Source organism: Melopsittacus undulatus, chromosome 3 (genome assembly GCF_012275295.1).
Source record: "Melopsittacus undulatus isolate bMelUnd1 chromosome 3, bMelUnd1.mat.Z, whole genome shotgun sequence".
NCBI classification, from domain to species: Eukaryota; Metazoa; Chordata; class Aves; order Psittaciformes; family Psittaculidae; genus Melopsittacus; species Melopsittacus undulatus.
In genome coordinates, this window is record NC_047529.1 from 30,071,043 (window position 1) to 30,091,783 (window position 20,741).

At 39.7% G+C, this 20,741-nt stretch overlaps 1 protein-coding gene across 1 annotated transcript in view; it reads right to left on the reverse strand.

Annotated features, from left to right (window-relative positions):
- The window catches only part of RNF144A (ring finger protein 144A), a 66,547-nt gene that overhangs the window by 19,695 nt on the left and 26,111 nt on the right, over window positions 1-20,741 (reverse strand). The window contains exon 2 of the mRNA XM_034061034.1: window positions 8,399-8,544. Within this exon, the coding sequence (XP_033916925.1) occupies window positions 8,399-8,533 (135 nt within the window). The 5' untranslated portion in view covers window positions 8,534-8,544. The remainder of the gene's footprint in view (window positions 1-8,398; window positions 8,545-20,741) is intronic.

A 20,741-nucleotide genomic window follows, 5' to 3' on the forward strand; every position in this document is an offset into this window, starting at 1 on the left:
TACTCCAACAATATCCATGTGGTCAAAGTCCCCCATGAAGATCTGGGCTTGTGAACATGAGTTTGCTTCTGTCTATAGAGGGCTTTATCCACTCAGTTTTCCTGGTTGGGTGGCCTATACCAGACTCCTATGATAAAGTCAACTGTCTCTGCTCTTCCTTTAATCCTGACTCTACAATCTCTCACAGTCAGCTCCTCATCTAGCCCCAGGCAGAGCTCCATGCAATTGAGTTGGGTGTTGACATAGAGGCTGACACCCTCTTCTCTCCTCTCCCCTGCCTGTCCTTCCTGTAGAGTCTGTTTCCTTTCACTCCAGTGAATAGGAGCCATCCAACATTTAATCTGTGTTTCATAGGAAAAACAAAACTACTTTCATCCAACTCTGTGGTATGCTTAGAGCACGCAATAAAACGTGAAAGAAAATAAAAATAACTGGTAGGTTCCTTGGAGACCTTTTAAGGTTCTTTCAAACTTACTACATGGCCTTTTTACGTAAAGTAGTAGTTTTAATCCTGCCTCAAATGTATTCTTATTCAATCACAGGCTCAACTTTGAAATACTATTGCATTGCTGCTACAACATGCACAGCTCACATCAGATCTACAATCTGGCTTTTTAGTATCACCCTAATCTTAATTTGGTTAACAAGTGATTTACTGGAAAATATCTATACACTTAGTCACAGAGGTCAGTCTGAGGCACATACATGACCGTGGGAGTGATTTTTACTTTTTTTTTTATTATTAGATATACTGTCAACTATACTGACCAAATCCAAGAGCACAAACTATATTCAACCTCACAAACCACCCAGAGCTCAGACAGATGTACATTAGATGTTTAAGTTCTGTGATACTACTTTGAACTTCAATAGATCACTTCCACTTTTATGGACTTTTTCTCAGATACATTAATCTACTTTCAAAGAAATCTTCATTACCAACATCCCATTTTTTATTAACCCTGCAGCTGATTCATCATTCTTAAGAATAAATAACAGGAAGAACACTGAACATGTCACTTATCTTGACATATAATACTTCAAATCTACAAGTGTGAGAGCAACAATAGGAACGTTTGCCCTTTGTAGCCTTTGTTTTGTTGCAGAGGCAAAAATTATACTGCACAAGCATACAAAATCCTGACTCCAAGGCAAGCACCTACAAGGCATTCCACAGCTCTGCAATAGGGATATATCCATCTAGTGACCAAATTTGGCCTTATGTGCTATGAAGAAGGTACACACCAACAGAGACAGATGGGACAGGATCAGAGACAGATAACATGGCAGGTGATAAACATTTTCCCCAAAGTGGCAAATCATTTGAAAAAAGCTCTGTTGGGCAGGCTTCCTGCCTCTACTTGCCCAGCACTCAGCCTCTTTTCAAACATTTATTTTTGTTCAAAAATGCCAAGGGTAGATGTCTTTTCCTCCCTCTGTGCTGTCAGTTTTTAAAAACTGAACCAGCTGTTCTACAGCCCTGGTACAGCCTCTATTATCAGCCTAAATCTAGACACATCATCTTGCCTTTAGATGCTGATGAAACAGTGTCTTGGCTGGGGAAGATAAACACTTCCATGTCTTGGGATAAACCATCTGAGTGTCCTATGTATTGGTGTTGTCCAGAAGCACTTGTGCTCCCATCAGCTGGTGGAATTTCAGGATGGGAAATGGCCAGCAGCCTGCCAGGAGCAGGGATTCACTCTTTGCAAAATGCCACTGTGGTTAATGTAGAGACATCTGCTGATTTATCCTATGAACAGCCGTGAAGGTTTTGCTGCTTTGGCTCAATCCCTGCCAAAATACTTTTGACAAATATCACAGCAATCTCTGAGGCACACTTCTTAACTGATGCAAACAACTCACAGACTAAGTGACCTTAAGGTTCTTTCCACCTCAATCATTCTATGATATGATTCTCTGACATGATATTCACATTAGGGATGAGATGCCACACCACTCTTGAGTGCAGCCTCCAAGCCTTCTGTGTTGGAGTAACTGTGCCAATTTGAGTGTAGGGAAGTGTCAGCATCAGGCCATCCGTCGGTTAACAAAAGATGAAGGTGAGGGCAAGAAAAAAGTGTATGTATAAGCAAGGATGCAGAAAGAGGATCCCTGATGGCTTCTTCAGTTTGAGAAATATTAGAATATGGTGGATACCCTCTGAGACACAGCAATAAATGGCTGTGTAAATTCAAGCAGGACAAAACAAAAGGAACTAAATGAAACTGAAAAAAAACCCATGTGTGTTTCCAGTTGAATGTCTTAATAGATAAGGGGAAAGCAATGAAGACTTCATGTCCATCCTTTAAAATGGTGGGTTGCTGGGTTTGGGGTTTGCTTGAGGAACTTTATAGGCACATTTATATAAGAGTGTACCATAAAATATATAGAAGGTGAAAAATTCTTCTTCAATCTTTCACATCCGTAGATAGACGGGAATGGCCAAATGGGACAATGATAGTATCTTGCAGATCGTGCATACCTTCATCTTAGAAGAGATCTTTCAAGTGGATGTACATGTAAACATGCTTTCATGTTGGATTTTTACCCCTCCTTTAGCTTGCATAAACTGTTTGTTCTCACTTATTCAGGGCTGCCATTGGTAGAAACACACAGAATAACCTTTACAGAAATAAATTTGTTTTCAAATGCCAACATATGCAGGATGCAACTCAAATATTCAGGAGGGAAAAAACAACAACAACAAAAAAATCAGTCTTCCCCTATATGGCTGTTTGAGCAACATTTATTCTATTTCAGAACAGAATTAATATTTGAGTGGGAGGACAATGCACCTGTACACAAAGAACCTTTCATTTTCACATGCGAAACATTATGCAAACAAAAGATGAACTAGTTTTTCCAACACCCAGATGAAGATGGGTAACGTTAATCTCATTTAGTAACATCACAGGAGAGGGAAGAGCTGAAGGCTCTGGATCAAATTTAGATTTCACTCGGGGTTCTGCAGTTCCCAACCATACATTAATTATTCTGTAAATAGATGAGCTTATGATTTAAGCCAGGACTTTTGTCATCACAGCCCCCACAAGACAAGCCAGTGCCCAGGTAGGCATATGACGTGCAATAATAACACAAAGTGACTGCTAAACGTGAATTCCCTACTACAAATCACATGTCAAGATTAGTGTCAGTTCTCTGCTAAGGTTTGGGGGGAAGTACGCACAAGCTTACTTGTGCTTACTTACTAGTGAGGTGTCCCTGCCCATGGCAGGGAGGTTGGAACTAGATGATTTTGAGGTCCTTTCCAACCCTAACTATTCTATGATTCTAAGGGGCAAGTGATAAGCTTTACCAGCAGTTGGTGGGAAACAGGAAAACACTATAGCTACTAAGAAGTACTTAGAGCTCTACAAAATCCCATAAGCCATTAGATTCCCCCTCCCTCCTGTTCCAAAGTAAGCAGAGCATCTTCTCTTAGTAGAGATGGGGGACAGCCTCACCTCAGCCTGATGCTCTCCTGGCTGAGGTAGGTTCCCCCTGATAAGCAGGGACAAACCAAGTGGGATAGGGAAGGCAGCCAAGCCCACCTGCTCCAATCCATGCTGCTTTTGGTGTCTGCTTTGCCCAAGGGCAAGGAGAAACTGCCACTGTCTCTGCCTTATTTGGAGTGAGGGATAACATTAAGGAAATCATAATTTTTCCTGTCATTCAGCTCAGAGGCCAACAGAGCTCTGTGTTTCCAGTCAAGCATTACAACAGGGGAGAGAAAATAATAAAGATGCCTGCTGCCAGTTATAGGCAGGATATTTTCCTTGCTGATCACAGCATCTTCCTTTCTGGTCTCCAGCCTATGAAGAAGCTCAATTAGAGGAATGACTAGAATTAAACAGACATATATGAACAATCATGATTAACCAGGATTTGCTGTATTTGCCTAAAGAGGGCTACTGGTAGCAGGAGAGTCTATCAACATTCTACTGTTATGCTACTTGAGAGAGAATACACTTAGAGAACTAAATCATAGTTCTACCAAACTCAGAGGGACACCTAGATGTCCAGGGAAGATTAACCAGCTGTCTCAAGGGCTTAATGTAGAACCTGGGGGTAAAAAACAGAGTATAACTATCTACTAAACAGATATAGAATTGGCATAGCAGTGTTAGTTTCAAACACCATAAAGCTGATCTACATGTCCACAGCTGGCCAACAAGAAATCACGAACAAGCAGCAGAAGGTAGGTTAGTTTTGTTATCTTCTTTTTGATTGTAGAACCTCTCTCTCACTCACTTCTAAATAGCAGTCTTTCCTTTGGTAACAAGGGGGCTGCAAATTAGTAATCAAAATTTTTTCCAATTAAAGACAAGTTTTCTCTCAGGCTTCATACTTCTAAATGTTTGCTTGCCTGAACTGCCTACTTGATTGATTTTAAATTTGAGAAAGGAAAACAACAAAGCATCCAGCATCTGAATGATCAGCACTGCATAACTTCCTGAAAAGAACTGAACAACCTACTGTGAAGAGGAGCTTAGCCTGTCTTCAGTAAACGTGGCATTACTGTACTTGCAACACATCATTTGACACTTCTGTGCATCTGTTTATACATATATAAATTACGTAATAGATACGTACACATATACACCTAATCCTGAACCAGAATTGATTTAAGCAAGTATCTGGTTGATTTCCATGCAAGAACATCAACTGGAACAAAGCCTGTTGTAACTTTAGTACATATAAAACTGGTAACACATCAAGGAAACATCCTGTCCTTTAAGACACATGAGCATTTCATTATAGAATGCAAAGTGGTCAGGATTTTAGGCAGAAATTGGACTAGAATTGTTCTCTCCCTATCTCCTCCCCTCACCCCCCCCAAAAAAAAAGCAAAGACATAATAACTAGAAAATTAAAATGACTGAAATAACTGAAAAATTTTTGTGCTTTAATTATTGCAAAACAAATTAAACAAACAGGAAAAGTGATGCTCTGTTTGTTTCACTCTCTTTTTCCTCTGGAGGAGATAAAAGTTTCATAAGGAAAGCTTTCTGAAGAAAACACACAAAATCAACTACTTCTGGTATGGCAAGCAACTGATAATTGATGATCTTGAAATGTAGGTTTACTAGCTATGTATTGTGTGCTATTTAAGTAGGGAAAACTGAATTAATAAAAGCAAGACCTTTAAGCATTTTGGTCCAAAATTTGTACAGCACAGTTAAGATTCATCCTATTGCTAACAGGATTCCAGAAGAAAAGAGATACTAGCTTACCCCTTGACAATACATGGAAAAAACAAACAAAAAGCCAGCAGCAGATAGCTTGCTTCCCTTTCTACTCCCTAGACTTTTGTTCTTCTGGTACCTCAAGCAATTCAACAACGGATACATTCCTAATGGATGAGATATACAAAACTTGAGAACTCACAGCATTGTGTGCACATTAACGATCATAACGATAAAAACCATAATGGAGTATTGTGCTAATAGCCACAACTGGCAAAGTAATACGATGGGAAATTGTAGCATCTATGCCTTATCAGCAGAGGAGTGGCAGTCTGCTCTATTCAATCCATGTGCAGCTCTGCCAGAGATCAAGAGGAAACAGTGTCCCCATTCTATCTTTCTGAATAGCAATGCTCTGTTACTGGATAAGTGTCAGGAAGAGACAATCCTTCATGAGATTTCTACCACAGCACTTCTATGGTTATAAAGAGTGAAGAATTGCAGACAAAAATATTATAGGATTGAGAAATCTGCATGTTGATCTAAATTCTGCCCACATACCAATAGCACTGCACTTGAAAAAGCTCTTTGTAATACATACTCATTCTTTCCGAGCTTGCTGCGATTTAGGCAGAAGAGCTAGAACTACAGGCAAGAACTGCAGCAAACAGTTTTCACACTTGTAATGGACATATCCCTATTTCTTATTTGCTCCTGTCACTGTAGAAGCCATTAGTTACTTCTGATCACTTACATAAAAGAAGAAGCCAGGATAAAATTGTATATTGGTCAATCAAGAACAAAACAGAGATGGTCAAATATTTCTCCAATTATATTTCCACTCATCCTAGTATAAGGTACTGGATCTACTGTACACAGACTCAATCCAAATCTTGAGTCAAGAGTATATTTTTCTCCTGTTGCTTTTTAGTAACTTTTCATTTGGCTGTTTACAAAACACAGTTCATATTGAGGATTGCAATGGTGATACTCAGAAACAGCAAGTTTCTGAAAATCAGGACTGGAGGAACATCAGTGCAGAGTTGTCACACTCTTCCTTAACGACTGCCTGATTCTTTATGAAAGTATTTTGTTACATAATTTAATAACTAGCAGGCTGTCCACAAGGTAGAAACGGAGGCAATGGGTTTCAGTCATGCTGAATTCCTGGGCTGTAACAGGTATATAGCTATTGCCGCTTGCAGCTACTGGGACTGATTCTTATTTCTTCCACCCCCACCCCCCTCCCCATCAATGATAGCAAAAGTAATACTATTTCATCTTAATTCACAGGAAAACTCTCAGGTAAATAATTTTTTTCAGAGCACTCAGATGTCACTGTAGTGAAGGCTCATAGAAATGGTAGACAAGAGTCAGACAAGGGCGCCTATGAGGATGCTGGAGAGGGACACATCATTAGGGACTGTAGTGACAGGACAAGGCATAATGGGTTAAACAGGGGAAATTTAGATTGGATAGGAGGAAGTTCTTTACTGTAAGGGTGGTGAAGCACTGGAATGGTTTGCCCAGGGAAGTTGTGAATGCTCCATCCCTGGTGGTGTTCCAGGCCAGGTTGGACAGAGCCTTGGGTGACATGGTTTAGTGTGAGGTGTCCCTGCCCATAGCAGGGGGGGTTGGAACTAGATGGTTTTAAGGTCCTTTCCAACCCTAACTATTCTATTATTCTATGATTCTAAGGTGCGCTGATTTACTTAAACAGCTCAAAGCTGAATGAACCATTCAGGATAATTAAATACAAGTGGTGAAAATGGACTGATGATTCCACCTGAATAGAATTCAACACAAACATCACCACAGTAAATTTACTTATGCCACATCCTAAGAACATGTTATTGGCAAATAATATCTGTGACAGGTTATATCTTTCAAAACAGTTGTAGGAGTCAGTAACCCTGTTCTACCAAGAAAAAACTATGGAAGATAAGTGACGGCAGCAAAAATAAGAAGGAACAAAGTAAAGAAGACATATCTGGTAACCCCGCTTTTCTGTTGCCACTTAAATGTTACTGAAAAATGAAATTAAAATTTTCTCTGCATCCAGGCAACAGGGAGAGACACAAGAAAACCTCAGCTGTAAATAATCAAACAGTAGAGAACAGTTTTCATGAAGCCTATTATTCTGTTTTTCATGAAGCTTATTATTTTATATACTTTCGCATGCTTGAGCAAACACTCCTTTCAAAGTGCATAATGAAGCAATATGTACTTTTTAATTGGACAGGCACAGTGTTTGCAACAGATTGTTTACCTGCCTGTGTGCTCGCTTTCTCTTTTCCCAAGGAACATCAACTTTAAAGTTGGTTGTGACAACTTGGAGCTTTTAGAATATTACATGTATTAGAAACTGAGCTGTTTTCATTGCTTTTTTGCCATTTTGTAACACACACACCCCAACCCCCCATGACATCTCAATAATCATAAAAAAATAATTATTTAAAATATTTCACAAAGCTGGTGAAAGGGCTGGAAGTCATGCCCTGTGAAGAGCACCTATGGACCTTGGGTTTGTCAGGCTTGGAGAAAAGCAGGCTGAGTGGTAACCCCTTTGCTCTACACAGAGGGGATGTGGAGAGGGAGGTGCTGATCTGTCTCCCCAGTATTCAGTAACAGAACACATTGGAATCAAAGCTGCTGCAGGGGAGGTTTACACTGGACATTAGGAAGCATTTCTTTACAGAAAGGGTGGTCAAGCACTGGAACAGGCTTCCTAGAGAGGTGATCAATGCCCTATGCCTGTCACTCTTTTAGAAGCATTTGGACAATGCCCTTAACAACATGCTTTAACTTCTGGTCAGTCCTGAGGTGGCCAGGCAGTTGGACCAGATGAATGTTTTGGGTCCCCTCCCACTGAAAGGATTCTATTCTAGTCTAGTTTAAAGGCAGAAAAACCCAAACAAACTAAATCCAAGCCACTGATAAATTAAAAAAAAAAGGAAGTGTGAATAACCCTGCTGTATACAGCAGTATACTGAAGCACTGAATAATTACTATTTTTTTCTTTTTAAACAGGAAAACTGAAAAAGTTTACTTGCTAGAATTTGTGCCAAGTATGCAGCAACAGTATTTATTTCCACTGCAGCATCAGTACTTCAGGGCAAAACCCACTCAACAGAAACGCACATGACTTCTGCAGTTAAAATTGTGCATTGTTTCTTATGCCAAATAAAAAAAATAAAAACCAAACTTACCAGAGTACAGAAGATGCATTGGCATTGTGCTATTGTTGTCATCTGTTCCACAGGATATTCACCAAGGCAAAGCTTGCAGGACACTAATGGGTCAAGTACCAAGTCCCAGGTAGGCCTATATCTTGCTGTAGTCATTGCAGAAGAGTCTGAAAAGCAGCACAAGATACTCCATCATTCCCTTATATTGATACAGTCCATTTCTGCCACTGGAAATCTCGTTATAATCTGCTGCCTTTGGGGAAAAAAAAATTATAAACAGCAGCGGCTAATAGGGCAATGTCAGCACTTGCAGCAGGCTATATATCCCCTGTCTGGTAGAACATGCATATCAAAAGCAAAAATGAGAAAAAAGCCCACATAATATACTGACAAAACATAACAGCAAGTAGGATATAAGCTTGGGTCACAAACTTTTATCTGACATAATACATACCAAAAACTCATTCTCGATTTCTGTCATTTTTACTAGCAGTTACAATTACATTAAAACCAATAGCATTGATTACCCATCACTTAAAATGCGTTCCTTAGCTCCCACAACTCCAGCTACCCAGGCAACACTCACAAGGTCTTTCACAAACCAAGCATCTATTATGCCCCTTTTCCAGTCTGATGATATTGCAACTCACAGAGCCAGATATTTTTGTTCCAAAGAGCATGACAGATCGATCAGTTTGCTAAGTTAATTTTAGAAACAATGAACATTCTGAGTACACTCAGAGTTTTAGCCTGCATTTTTCCTCCAGCCTTGCAATATGCCAAAAGCACAACTTTGTTGTAGTAATAATCAATGGGGGCAAATATAAACACAAAGTGAGCTATAAAAAGAGGCTTTAAAGCCTATATATCACCCTCAAGACAGCAACAGGTTAGGACCATGCAAGGCATCTTTATCCTAGGCTTTAGGGCCCAGATGGAGAGTTGTCAACTGACTAACCAGAAAGAAAATAATCTCACACATAACAAATGTATTCCCACAAAAATGAAAGCTAATTTACAGGTTACACACTTGGGGGTGGGGGGCTGGGGGGAGTTAAACCAAGAAACCAAACACTCCCACAAATATTTTAAGTAGCTTATGTTATCTTAACACCATATTTACTAGTATTGCTTTGTCTTTGTGACACTGACTTTCCAAGTGTGGGAAAATTCATATCCTGAGGTTACTGGGTGGTCCACAAAACCTCACCTCCCTCATTCTCAAAATCAGCTGGTTCCTTACCTTCCCCACACCAGCAGTTCCACCACTCCCACCATGATCACAGGTTTTTCAGTGGGTAGGTTGTCTTTTCCTTTTTTCTCTTTATTTTTCCCTTTATTAGCACTTGCAGGAACTGCTTACATCTAAGTCATATTACCCCATCTTGTAATGAGATGAACTCCAGAACTACAACAAATCAATGTTTATTGACTAGGTCTAGGCATATGTTTAAGCAAAATGTGCTTTTTCCACCCCAGAGAAATCACATAGACAGTTCAAAGGCATGTTTGTAAAGTCTGAGACTTGGATATCTATTAATCATAGACATGATTCCAGCAACATCTCCAAATTTTCCATAATAAAGTGAAGATTTTTACATTAGCCCTCCATTCAGTCTAATTCATAGAAGATGCCCTTTATATAAGCACCTAAAGGACACCAAAAGAGCAGAGCCTAGTCATACTTATTTCTAGTGCAGCCATCAGGGAGGAGAGGCGGAGGTTAGAAAGATTAAAATCCCATTTTTAGGGATGCTCTGGAGCACTTTCTCTGAAAGCCCACCCACAAACTCTGAACTGTTTCAAAGGAAAAAGATGAAACCGTCCTGCAGAACAGTACATGAATAATGGCTTCACATCACAAAACGGGACGTGTGCTAGGCAGTCTTTTCTGAGACATGAGAATCTGACATGGTGATATGAATGAAACCCCAAGATTTTTAAGGCTATTAGACTGCTGCTTTACTGTCAAGTGCCACTATTTTTTCATTTAACACAAAAATATCAGCAAAACCAGTTTTCTAGGTTTATCTGACTACTTAGAGATAGACTCATGAAATATTTGAGAAGCAGCAATCAAACACACCTGAACTGTTTGTTTAGTTTGAGTGTCCTTTGCTTACTCTGCCCAGTTTATTGCACATCTGTTGCTTACAGCAGCAAACATGAAACTAGCAGATAAACAATGAAGAGGAATAAATTTAAGGATGCACTAGCATACATCAGGCAGACCAAATCCTAGCAGGTTTTATGGTGAAGATGTGAATAAAGGTGAAAATAACCTCTCTGCTCCAAGGCTTACACTTGTTCCCTAGGACTTTCAACAGAGACTTACAGGTATCACATGGTAATTCCTCTTTTGTAGTACAACTATAATGAAGTGTCGTGGTTTAAACCAAAGTCCACACACAGCTCATTACTCCCCCCCTTGCTCCCCCAACTACCGGAGAGTTAGGAAGGAGAATCCAAAGAATGTAGCCCCCACAGATTGAGAAAAGCACATTTTAATAGCTAAGGCATAACACAAATCACTCCTGCTACTACTACTACAAACAATAATGATAAAGCAAATAACAAGTGAAGAGAATACAACACCTCACCAGCCACTGACCCATAACTCACCCCACCCTGCCCGACCGAGTACTGACCGATACCTTCTCCATCCCCCCAGACATCCAGCCCTTCCAGGTTTCTCCCGGTTACATCCTGGGCATCACGTGCTATGGTATGGAATACCTCATTGGCTAGCCTGTGTCAGGTGTCCTGTCTCTCCTTCCTCCCAGCCTCCCCTCCTCCCTGGCAGAGCATGAGCTCAGAAAAGGCTTTGAACAAACAAAATATTTGAGCAGTAACCCAAAACATACTTGCTATCAGCAACCGTTCCCAGCCCGAAAGTCAAAACACAGCACTGCACCAACTACCAAGAAGGAGAAAAATGACTGCTACTGCTCAAACCAGGACATGAAGGAACACCTCATTTAGAAATATTTCCCCTCTTTGTCTTCTCCTGCAAAACAAAAGTGAATCAAAGTGAAATTTCTTTCATGCTGGCATCCAGAAGGCAGGCAGAAATTGGCTTCCCCATACAGTTGGCATGTAATCCATGAGGAACTCAGCCATAGTTATAACAAAGTAAAACCTAAATGCAGCCTCAAACAGAAGCAGAGCCATGCCTGCTCAGCCCTCCTTGCCAAACTCCTTTTAATAATGAGACCTTACATTCACAATGGGGCACAAGGGTGAAGTATCTATTGCAGCTAGAGGCATTAAAGCAAAGATCAAGAAATTTGCCAACTAGACTTGGAAAATACATAAAGTTACCACATTCCAGTGGAGAATCTCTGCTGGATATCCCTATGAAGGAATAGAGAATAAAGCTTTCCAAAGCACAAACTAGATCTTGCTTCACAACCACCTGGTACACTACTGCAACTAAATAATAAGCTTTTGTGCTTACAGCATGATGCTTAAGAAACCTTTTTTTTTAAGCCAAACCAAAACTAAACAACAAACAAAAGAGCAGAGGAAAAAACCCCACCCTCTGTCAAAACCAGATTGACTCCTATTGTCCCATAGCTGTGGTCTCTTATGGATTCAGATTGTATTCTCACACTTTCCAGATATGTGCAATTAACTTAGTGACAACATAAAGTAACAGCAAGAAATAGAAAAGGCGACTGAAAGGAGTCCTAGAGGAGCAAAGTATTGAAAACTATGTACTGATGTGCCCTCATGCTGAAGACCACCAGTTATAGCACCACTCAGTAGGAAATATTGCCTTGTGGTTTGGCTATCTGCCAGGAGGACCCAAGAAATGCAGCTAGTAAGGACACAGAACTACAGCCTAATCCACCTACTGAACAGTCTTAACCCAATAAATATTTAGTTCATCAAAGATTTAATGTTGATTAGCAGACTCAACACAAACATCAATACTTCACAGGTCCTTATAACAGATGCATCAAATCAGACTTGGAAACACAGAAATCCAGAAGAGAGGTTGGTTGGGAGTTCAGACTCCAAACTCTACTGCAGTCAAGGTCAGTCTCGATTACGTATTTTTGAAGACTGTGGTTTATACCTGGTAATACTGAATTTGTAAAAAATATAGCACATCATTTTCTAGGGCAGCATCCCCAGACGAGCTGGGAGTATGAAGCATAGGAAATTGCTTTTTTCAGAGCAGGCTTTTCATAAATAATCAGCAACTGACTAATGACTACTTAATTCTGCAACCATGTGCAAGTCCACACAAGAAAAGAACCATTGCATAAATACAGAGAAGTGACTGAAGTTTTGCTGCTGTACCAACACTTTCTTTTAAACATTATTGTTGTGGCTCAGGAAGATGGGTATGGAAAGGAAAGGGAACTTTCATTATTTCTGCACAATAATAATTCATTAAGTGAATACAAACTGGATTTCTGAACAGTAATCCCTTACTTTTTGGTCCACCTACACAGATTACATTTTCAAGTGAAAACAAATGGCAGACTTCATCTCTGCTAAGTCAAGAATAGAATAATTCTTTCTTTCCAGGCTTCAAGAAGTTGCAGAAAACAGTGAAACAGAAATACTGGGAAAACTGTAAGAACTCTGAAAACAGGAAATAATGCAACTTTCTTCTATGTCAGTCATTTAAGAAATCATAGAACATCATTATTTTTCTTATTGCACTGTAGTCAAATATTTCATGGCACTGCACAGTCAAGCTACAGTTACACTGTCAGCACTTCACAGATACATGACGAGCTATGTCAGAATAAAGTGACTAGAAAATATGGTTGAATAAAAGTCATACACAGCATGCTGGGTCTTTTTCATCCAGCAAGACTTAAAATAGAGCTTTCAACAGAATCTAAATTTCACCTTTAGATCAGGGATGAATTTAATTTCTAAATTAAGGGCTTCAGTCCCTCTTGGAGCAGACAGCAAGCAGGTACACTTAAGTCACGTGCCTTACAGAGTTATCTTAATCTGAATTTACTGACATTATGGAAAACAGATCTTTTAGAAGTCAGATTTAAATAGGATTTAAAATTGATTCTCACTCCTGTTGTGCCTCTTCATCAAAATAACTTCAGTTAAAATAATGCAGGCTACTAGATGATATCAAACACATCTGCTATACTACAGTTTTAGTTTTGTATAATATATTTATACATATAAATAAGTGGATGTGTGTATATAACATAATCCAGGCTACACTTCTCCCTACCTAAAATTAAACACATCTGTCACAATATGATTTTATATATTTAATATATAAAGTATGCTTGTATTTATTTATACATTTTTATAAATCTATCAAAATATGAATTTATAAAAGTTTTTCCAGATTTTTTACTTATGTAGAAAAAATGCACATTTCTGAGGTGGAGTTGCTTGCAGAAAGGCCACTATATTGCATGCTGGGTCTGGCAGTGCCTGCCACATATATTAAGTGAATATTTTTACTCTGGCCTAAACAATTATGAGCCTTGCTATGTAGCCACAGCTGTAGCTCACTGCATGCTATTCAACAGCTATCTCCAAGACCCCAGGTCAGCAGGGACCAGTTTACATGACCAGGGTTGGTGGCGGAGGGTGTTCAGCAACAGCCCTGCAATTCTGGTTTAGTTGCTAATCCTCTGTCAGAGTTTCCACCTGGATGCCATTTTCTGTTCCTATGTTCTTCCAAGGATCCTTAGAAAGTTTATATGGCTAGGGAAAAGTCAAAGAAGCCTGCATGAGATAACTGACCAGTTAGCAACTATATTTTGTTGGTATTGTCATTTTTTTATTACACAACAGTACCACAGGCTGATAAAGTACATTTAAAGTACTTCTATAAAAGAAATTAATGAATAAATTCACCCACTAGGTAGATTTTATAGTTAAAGAAGTTGGCAGGCTTAGTATCTCTTACTTATCAATCCCAGCTAGGTACTAGCATCTGTCACTGCATTAACTGTTTCCAAGTGTTCATCCTCACAGAACTGCTTGGGAGGTTAAGCAGACTAACTCTGCTAGATGTAAGGCAAACCAACACACATAAGACTGGATTTGCATAAATGTTCAGGTATTTAGAGATGACTAACTTACAGACAAAGGCCTGCCTGCCTTTGACTCTCAAATCCTGCCAAATGCCTAACTAACTCCAGGATCAAATCTGATGCACAATCAACTGCATGAGCCCAGCAGATCTGTCATCCTTCAAATTCCAGACAATCCCAGCCAGTAAAGCCATGTTCTGTCTTCCAGCAGTATAACAGGCTGCTGTTCTCAGCATAACTCTTTTCAACACATAGGAAACTTCAGCTTGTACAGAAATCTGCAGAAAGTCATGTTAACACACAACATATCATGAACTCTTCAGACCTGGCCTTTAAGTCCTTACAGTGGCTAACCATCAACCCCAAGCTCACTATCTCTCTTCTTATCTTAAGACTATTCCAGGGCCCAAGCCTAGAAGAGATAAAAGACACTGTAAAAGCTTAAAGCACTGTCAGCAGCTTCCATCTCCTGGTCAACATAACATGAAGGAACCAGTTACTCCAGGGACTTCAGTCCACCCCATGAATAGCCACTATGTTTCTTTATCTTCCTGACTAATAAAAAGCCACCATATTTTAAATATGCATATCTAATATATATATGTACACATATGTATAATATAAAAACATGTATAGAGATTACATTCCAAGGCCAAAAAAAAAACAAGCCCCAAAAAACCCCTGAAAATTTACACAGCTTAATTTGATTACAGGACAGACCACAATAAGATTTTAATTAGAAAGGTAATGGACAGCTTCTAGATCTATGGATATATATGACAATACTGCTTATCAAATACACAGGAGGAAAAGATACTACTGAGACAAAGAAGACAATTTTTAAAGCTCCAACATCTAAATAATGCTAAAAATAGACATGCCACAGGCTCATCTTTCCACGCAGCAGTACCTCAGACAGCAAGATCCTTTTATGTATTCCCAAAAATACTGTCCAGAAAATGTGAGAAAGCCAAAGACTTTTCTGACCTTGCATCTTCCCTGTGTTTGTCACCACCTCTGGTGCCACTGTGGCTTCCCGAAGCATTGCCAAACAGCAGCAACCTGAAATAAACTGGGTGTGACTGTTATTCAGACCCCGCAGGCATGGGTGAAAACATTTCAAATGAAAAAAAATAAAATAAAATCACTTACTTTACTCCATATGACAAACTGCAGTCAGGCAGAAGGGAAAGAACTGGAAGATTCAGAGGCATGGAGATAAAAAAAAAAAAAAAAAACAAAACCAAACAAAACAAAAAAACAAAACACTGTAATTTAATAAAAAAAAAGGGGATGAGAAGACAGATAGTAGAGAACATAAGAAAGACAGGGGAGAAGTGAGCAGAAAATAGGGGAAAATATCTTCTGGTTCTTCCCAGAAGTATATTTTTGTGCAGAATACTGTAACTCAAGTGGAATTCCACTGCATTATGCCCCCAACATTTAATATCCACAAAAGATGACATGAACAAAAGGACAGAGATGTGGTAATATTAATGAACATTGCTTGTAATTCACATGTCTAAAAATGATTGCTATCCAAAAGATTATACGAGTCCTGGAGCAGCAGAGTACCTCAGGCAAGACAGCTGGAAGTGCTGCGCCATTCCATTTCCCAGCACTGCAGTCCCAGACCCTCTGCACACCTCTGGGCACTCTTAACAGCCAAAAACAAGGCCTCAAGATGATTTGAAATAGCTAGAGCAAGACAATAATCATTTTAAAAGCATCCTCCTCCATGTTGAGTAGGAAAATTACACCCACATTATACTGGGGAAAAGCCTAGACATTGTATCACTTGGATCTGAAACCAGCATGAATGCAATACATTTTGGCATGAGGAGAATGACTGTCCATCTAATTTACTTGCTTAAAGAGTAGTGAACCCGTTACAACCTCACTAAAACCTCCCATAAGCTTTAATGCAATGAACCACTGCCTTTGAATACTAGGGACAAGACCAAGATACCATCTACGGATTATTGCGGCAACTACTAAGCCAGTGAAAAAGTGTGGAAGCTTCACAGATTAAATCATTAACAGTTGAAACATTTAAACTCAGTATTTAAGAGACAGAAAAGTCAGCTGCAGAATCTAGGAAACAGGAAAGATTTTCTCCATATTAAGAATAATGCTCTGCAGTCTACTGTTCCTCTTCTCCTCGAGTTTCAACAAACCAGAACCAAGACTACATGACTGAAACAGCAGTGAAACTGAGATAAGCAGATTAAAACAACCCCTTGGCATCATGACCAAAGGAACAAGAGTTCATGGAAAAAGAAAACCACAAGCCTTCCCTCTCCACTGACAGCTGAATACACCAAAAGCAGTGTAACCTTTCTGGAAAGGAGTTGTGATATGAATAACCATTTCAGCAGGTGCTGAATAGCCAGGAGACTTTCGGAGTGAAAGAGCAACATCTTGTTGACTTGGCCGTTTTACTTATGAGAAGACAAAATCAGGAATGGTCAAAATAATTTTCTTGGCTGAATGCTTTCAGATTTTGCGTCTACCACAAGAAAGCGGATGATTACCAAGTCTTCAGATTTACTGAGTATTCTGAACCTTGTAGTCACCACCTTTCTTAACAGAATTCATGCTCAAAACCATAGGTACACCAAGGGCTACACCGCTAGCATTCATTTTCCAAAGTAAGCAGCTCAGGAAAGTCCTACTCCAAATTGACATGGCCAAGAAAATACTTTTGTGTTTTCCAGCTATGAGTTCCCGGTATACTTGTGGGCTGGAAGTACCTACTTTAGGGTGCGTTGAGTATTTCGGCAGTTCTGCTGGCCATACTAACCACAGTTCTCCTACTAGCTACAGGTAACCCAGTAGCCACCTGCACTTAAACTACCTTAAACTTTAGGCTGATTTCCACCCATATGTCTTGCCCTTTTGCTGGTCCCAACTCTCCCACAATAAAAGTAGCCCAGGGTAAAGCTGACACATTAAATGTTCGTAAAAGGTCTTAAAGTGAGGTAACATGAAGTCAACCTAAGAGACTGGTTTTAACCAAAGCCAGTTTTAACCTGACCATACAATTTGCAGCGACAACAACCTCTGAAGACTATCTGGCAGTGAGAAGTCACTCATGTCTGAATTATGCTCTAGCTTAAGAAGACCAGAGTAATAATAAGGGCACAGACAATGCCACTGATTAGGGTAACATCTTATTATTTTCCAGAAACTTGTACACCAACTATTCAAAAACAACTGCTTTGCTACGCCTTTCCTCCTGCCCCTTACATTTTCTTATGTTTTTATTTTCTTTTCCCCAACTCTTTCCCCCTCCACCCCCTTCATTGCTTCCTCCTATTCTTTCTCTCCTCTCTGCTTACAAAGAACTGATGAACTAGTGCACTCTGAGCTGTTTCCACAATAGCAATAAATCACTAAGGAGAAGTTTGAAACTTCAACATACCACAAAGTTCTTCCTTCTCCTGTCTCAGAAAAGTAAGAGCTATGTTTACACAAAGTCCAAATAACACCAAGTTAGAGCTCTGTGGGTTTCTAACTGGGGGGGGAAGGGGAGCTGCAGAGAAAAGCCTTGGAAGCTTAAAGCTAGAAATTACATTTAATGCTATGAAAAATTGTGTGAACATAAGCAAGCAGAGTTGAGCCCTAGTTCTGACTAAGACAGACAGACTAGCTGAGCAATTCTTTCATTTCCACCACTCAAAAGGGAATAAAAATTGTCTTTTTCCTTGCAACTGTGGCAAAATGCATGTTTGATGCACTGCCCAGTGCTGTACTTCCACTGATCCCAACAAGTCTCAGATGAAGGAACAAAGTACATGGAACTGAAAAAACCCACCATAAACCCACTTACTGTCACCTGCACGCTGATGATGCAGGTTTTAACAACAGCTCACATCCTAGTTATAAGGCAATACATATGCAAGTACCATCCCCTCATGTGCTACACTTGAACTGCAAATCAGGTATGCTGGTAGCTGAAAAACACATTCAGAATGGGGTTAAGTCTGGTTAACTTACCGACAGTTCCCTTTGTTCCTGTAACTCAGTAACCAACACCAAATTCCAGACAGATATTTGTAAGAGACAGCATTTTTTACAGCTCCCAGTGTGAACAGCAAGTTCCTGGTCTCACATCCCAGATCTGCCCCTCAGAGATTATCATGGAATTCTCCTTTTTTCTAAAGAATTATCTTCCATTAACAATTCTAAGATGGAGAAGCACCAACAGAGCATATATAGTCAATAGGAGTGACAAGAAAATACTGCTGAAGTACAAGATGAAAGACTCCTTGTAGAAAGAGAAAAACTTCATAGAAGTGTTTTGTACAGTAATTACAGCCATCTGCTGGCCTAAAACCAGCAACTCTAGCTAGAAGCTGGACAGCTTCTCTGCAGAAGTAACAGCTCCTATTATACTATATCACACTGTACATCAGCTATGACCCAGAACCACCCTTCTAAACTTCAAAGGATGAAAAAATATATTGGATTTAAATTAGATGCCATGGTATACAGACTCATTCTCTATGTTGGTGTGACACGTCAGGCTAAGCATAAGAAAGAACTTATGACAGGATATATTTAGTCACCCTACTGCTAGCAACTGAAGCAGCAGATTTTTTTAAGATAACTGCCTGCACTACCTACTCAATGAGAGGAAGGATAGTGATTTTGAAGGCCTTCAGAGGGAGGTTCTGTGTCTAATACTAGGCACCCCAGCCAAAGAAACACACCCAAACAAAACCCAACAACATAAAAAAAAATAAATTAAATAAAAAAAACCCCACAAGACAACCCACAACATCTTTCTGGAAGAATTCCATCTCCTGACAATGAATCCAGTGGCTTGAGCTGTGCAATGGGCTGAACTATGTATCAGTAAAATGGTTTTCTCCACCTCAAACATTGAGAGAACTCCAATACAGCCAGCGCTGTACATCCCGCAAACAGGATCCAGGCTCATCAAAAGTACTAGCTACTCACCATTTCTCTTAATAGTATCACTGAATTTAAAAATGGGTAACAGTATAGATTTGAGAATACCTGCATCTCCCACAAAACAGTCAACTCCTCATATCACCTGATGCTTCACATGATAAAAGATACATTTATCATCTAGGACATTTTATAAAAAACTTATGGCCTGACAAACTTGATGACTGTGAATTCATCATACATGCGGTTGAAATACCATTATTTCCCTGCATCCTCCTAAAAGTTTTGTTTCTTAATTTCTGTCTCCCTTCCTATATATAATACTATTGCTCTGCTTTCCTCCTGCCCTCTTCCCATCACACCTTCTGCATCACAATCCAGTACTTCAGTCTCACTTCCACTGCAGAGTACCCACAGGGGGATAGCCCAGGTCAGCCAAACAAGAGGGTGTCCTACCAGGAAACTGGCTTGGAACAAATCTTCCTCTTCACTCTGGGAGAGGAGCAGTTTGACATTTTAAGCACAATGTTACAAAGTTTAATTTCATTATAATCTATATTAATATCCCAGCTATGCTAGCTAGCTCAGTGAATGAAGCATTGCTTGTTCCCAAGTTTCCTTTGCACTTTACAAAACTACACATTACAACCACATTTCTCCATGTCCTGATATGATATTCAACTAGCATTGCCTGGGCCCAGACCTGACACTCCCATGGGCTAAGGAATTTACAGACAGATTCCTAGTATGCAGTAACATTTTGCTGAGAGACAGATATTTAATTTGGTCTTGTTTCTTCCTCCACTCTTATTGATGGTCCAGTCAAGTCATTTAGCAAAGGCCTTGGAAGACTTTCAATAAACACATTTAAGACAAAGCTCTTACGTGAACTGCTCAGATTGCACACACCAAAAAAAAAAAAAAAAAAAAAAAAAAGGGTGATCTAGTGATTAGAGCATCACCCAAGTTATAAGAAACAACTGATAACCTCTTCTGCTTCAAACTGCCGGCATAACTGAGCAGCTCACACAGCTTAGTCCTGGCTCAGACACATCAGCTGGTACCTAGGACACCACATAGGCTGGTGGGTGAATGAGCAGTGAATTAGCAGCCTAAAGGCACATTTTCTTCCTCTGCAGACTGACAATCAGCATTTGCAGTATTTCCAGAGGCATACTGTATTAGCCTCAACATCAACCCCAGCTCTAATCCCTCATAATAATATTACAATTGCATAGTAATGTTTCCTGAGTTGTTGTTTGTAATCCCCTCTCTCCACATTTTACCTTTGCAGTATAAACACGCATCTATAACACACGTACCTGTTTAGTGCAGAAAGCAGCAGCACTATAGCATCACAGCTGCATGTGGCAGAGACCATGCACAATGCCTCTGCAACAGCAAAGGCGGAA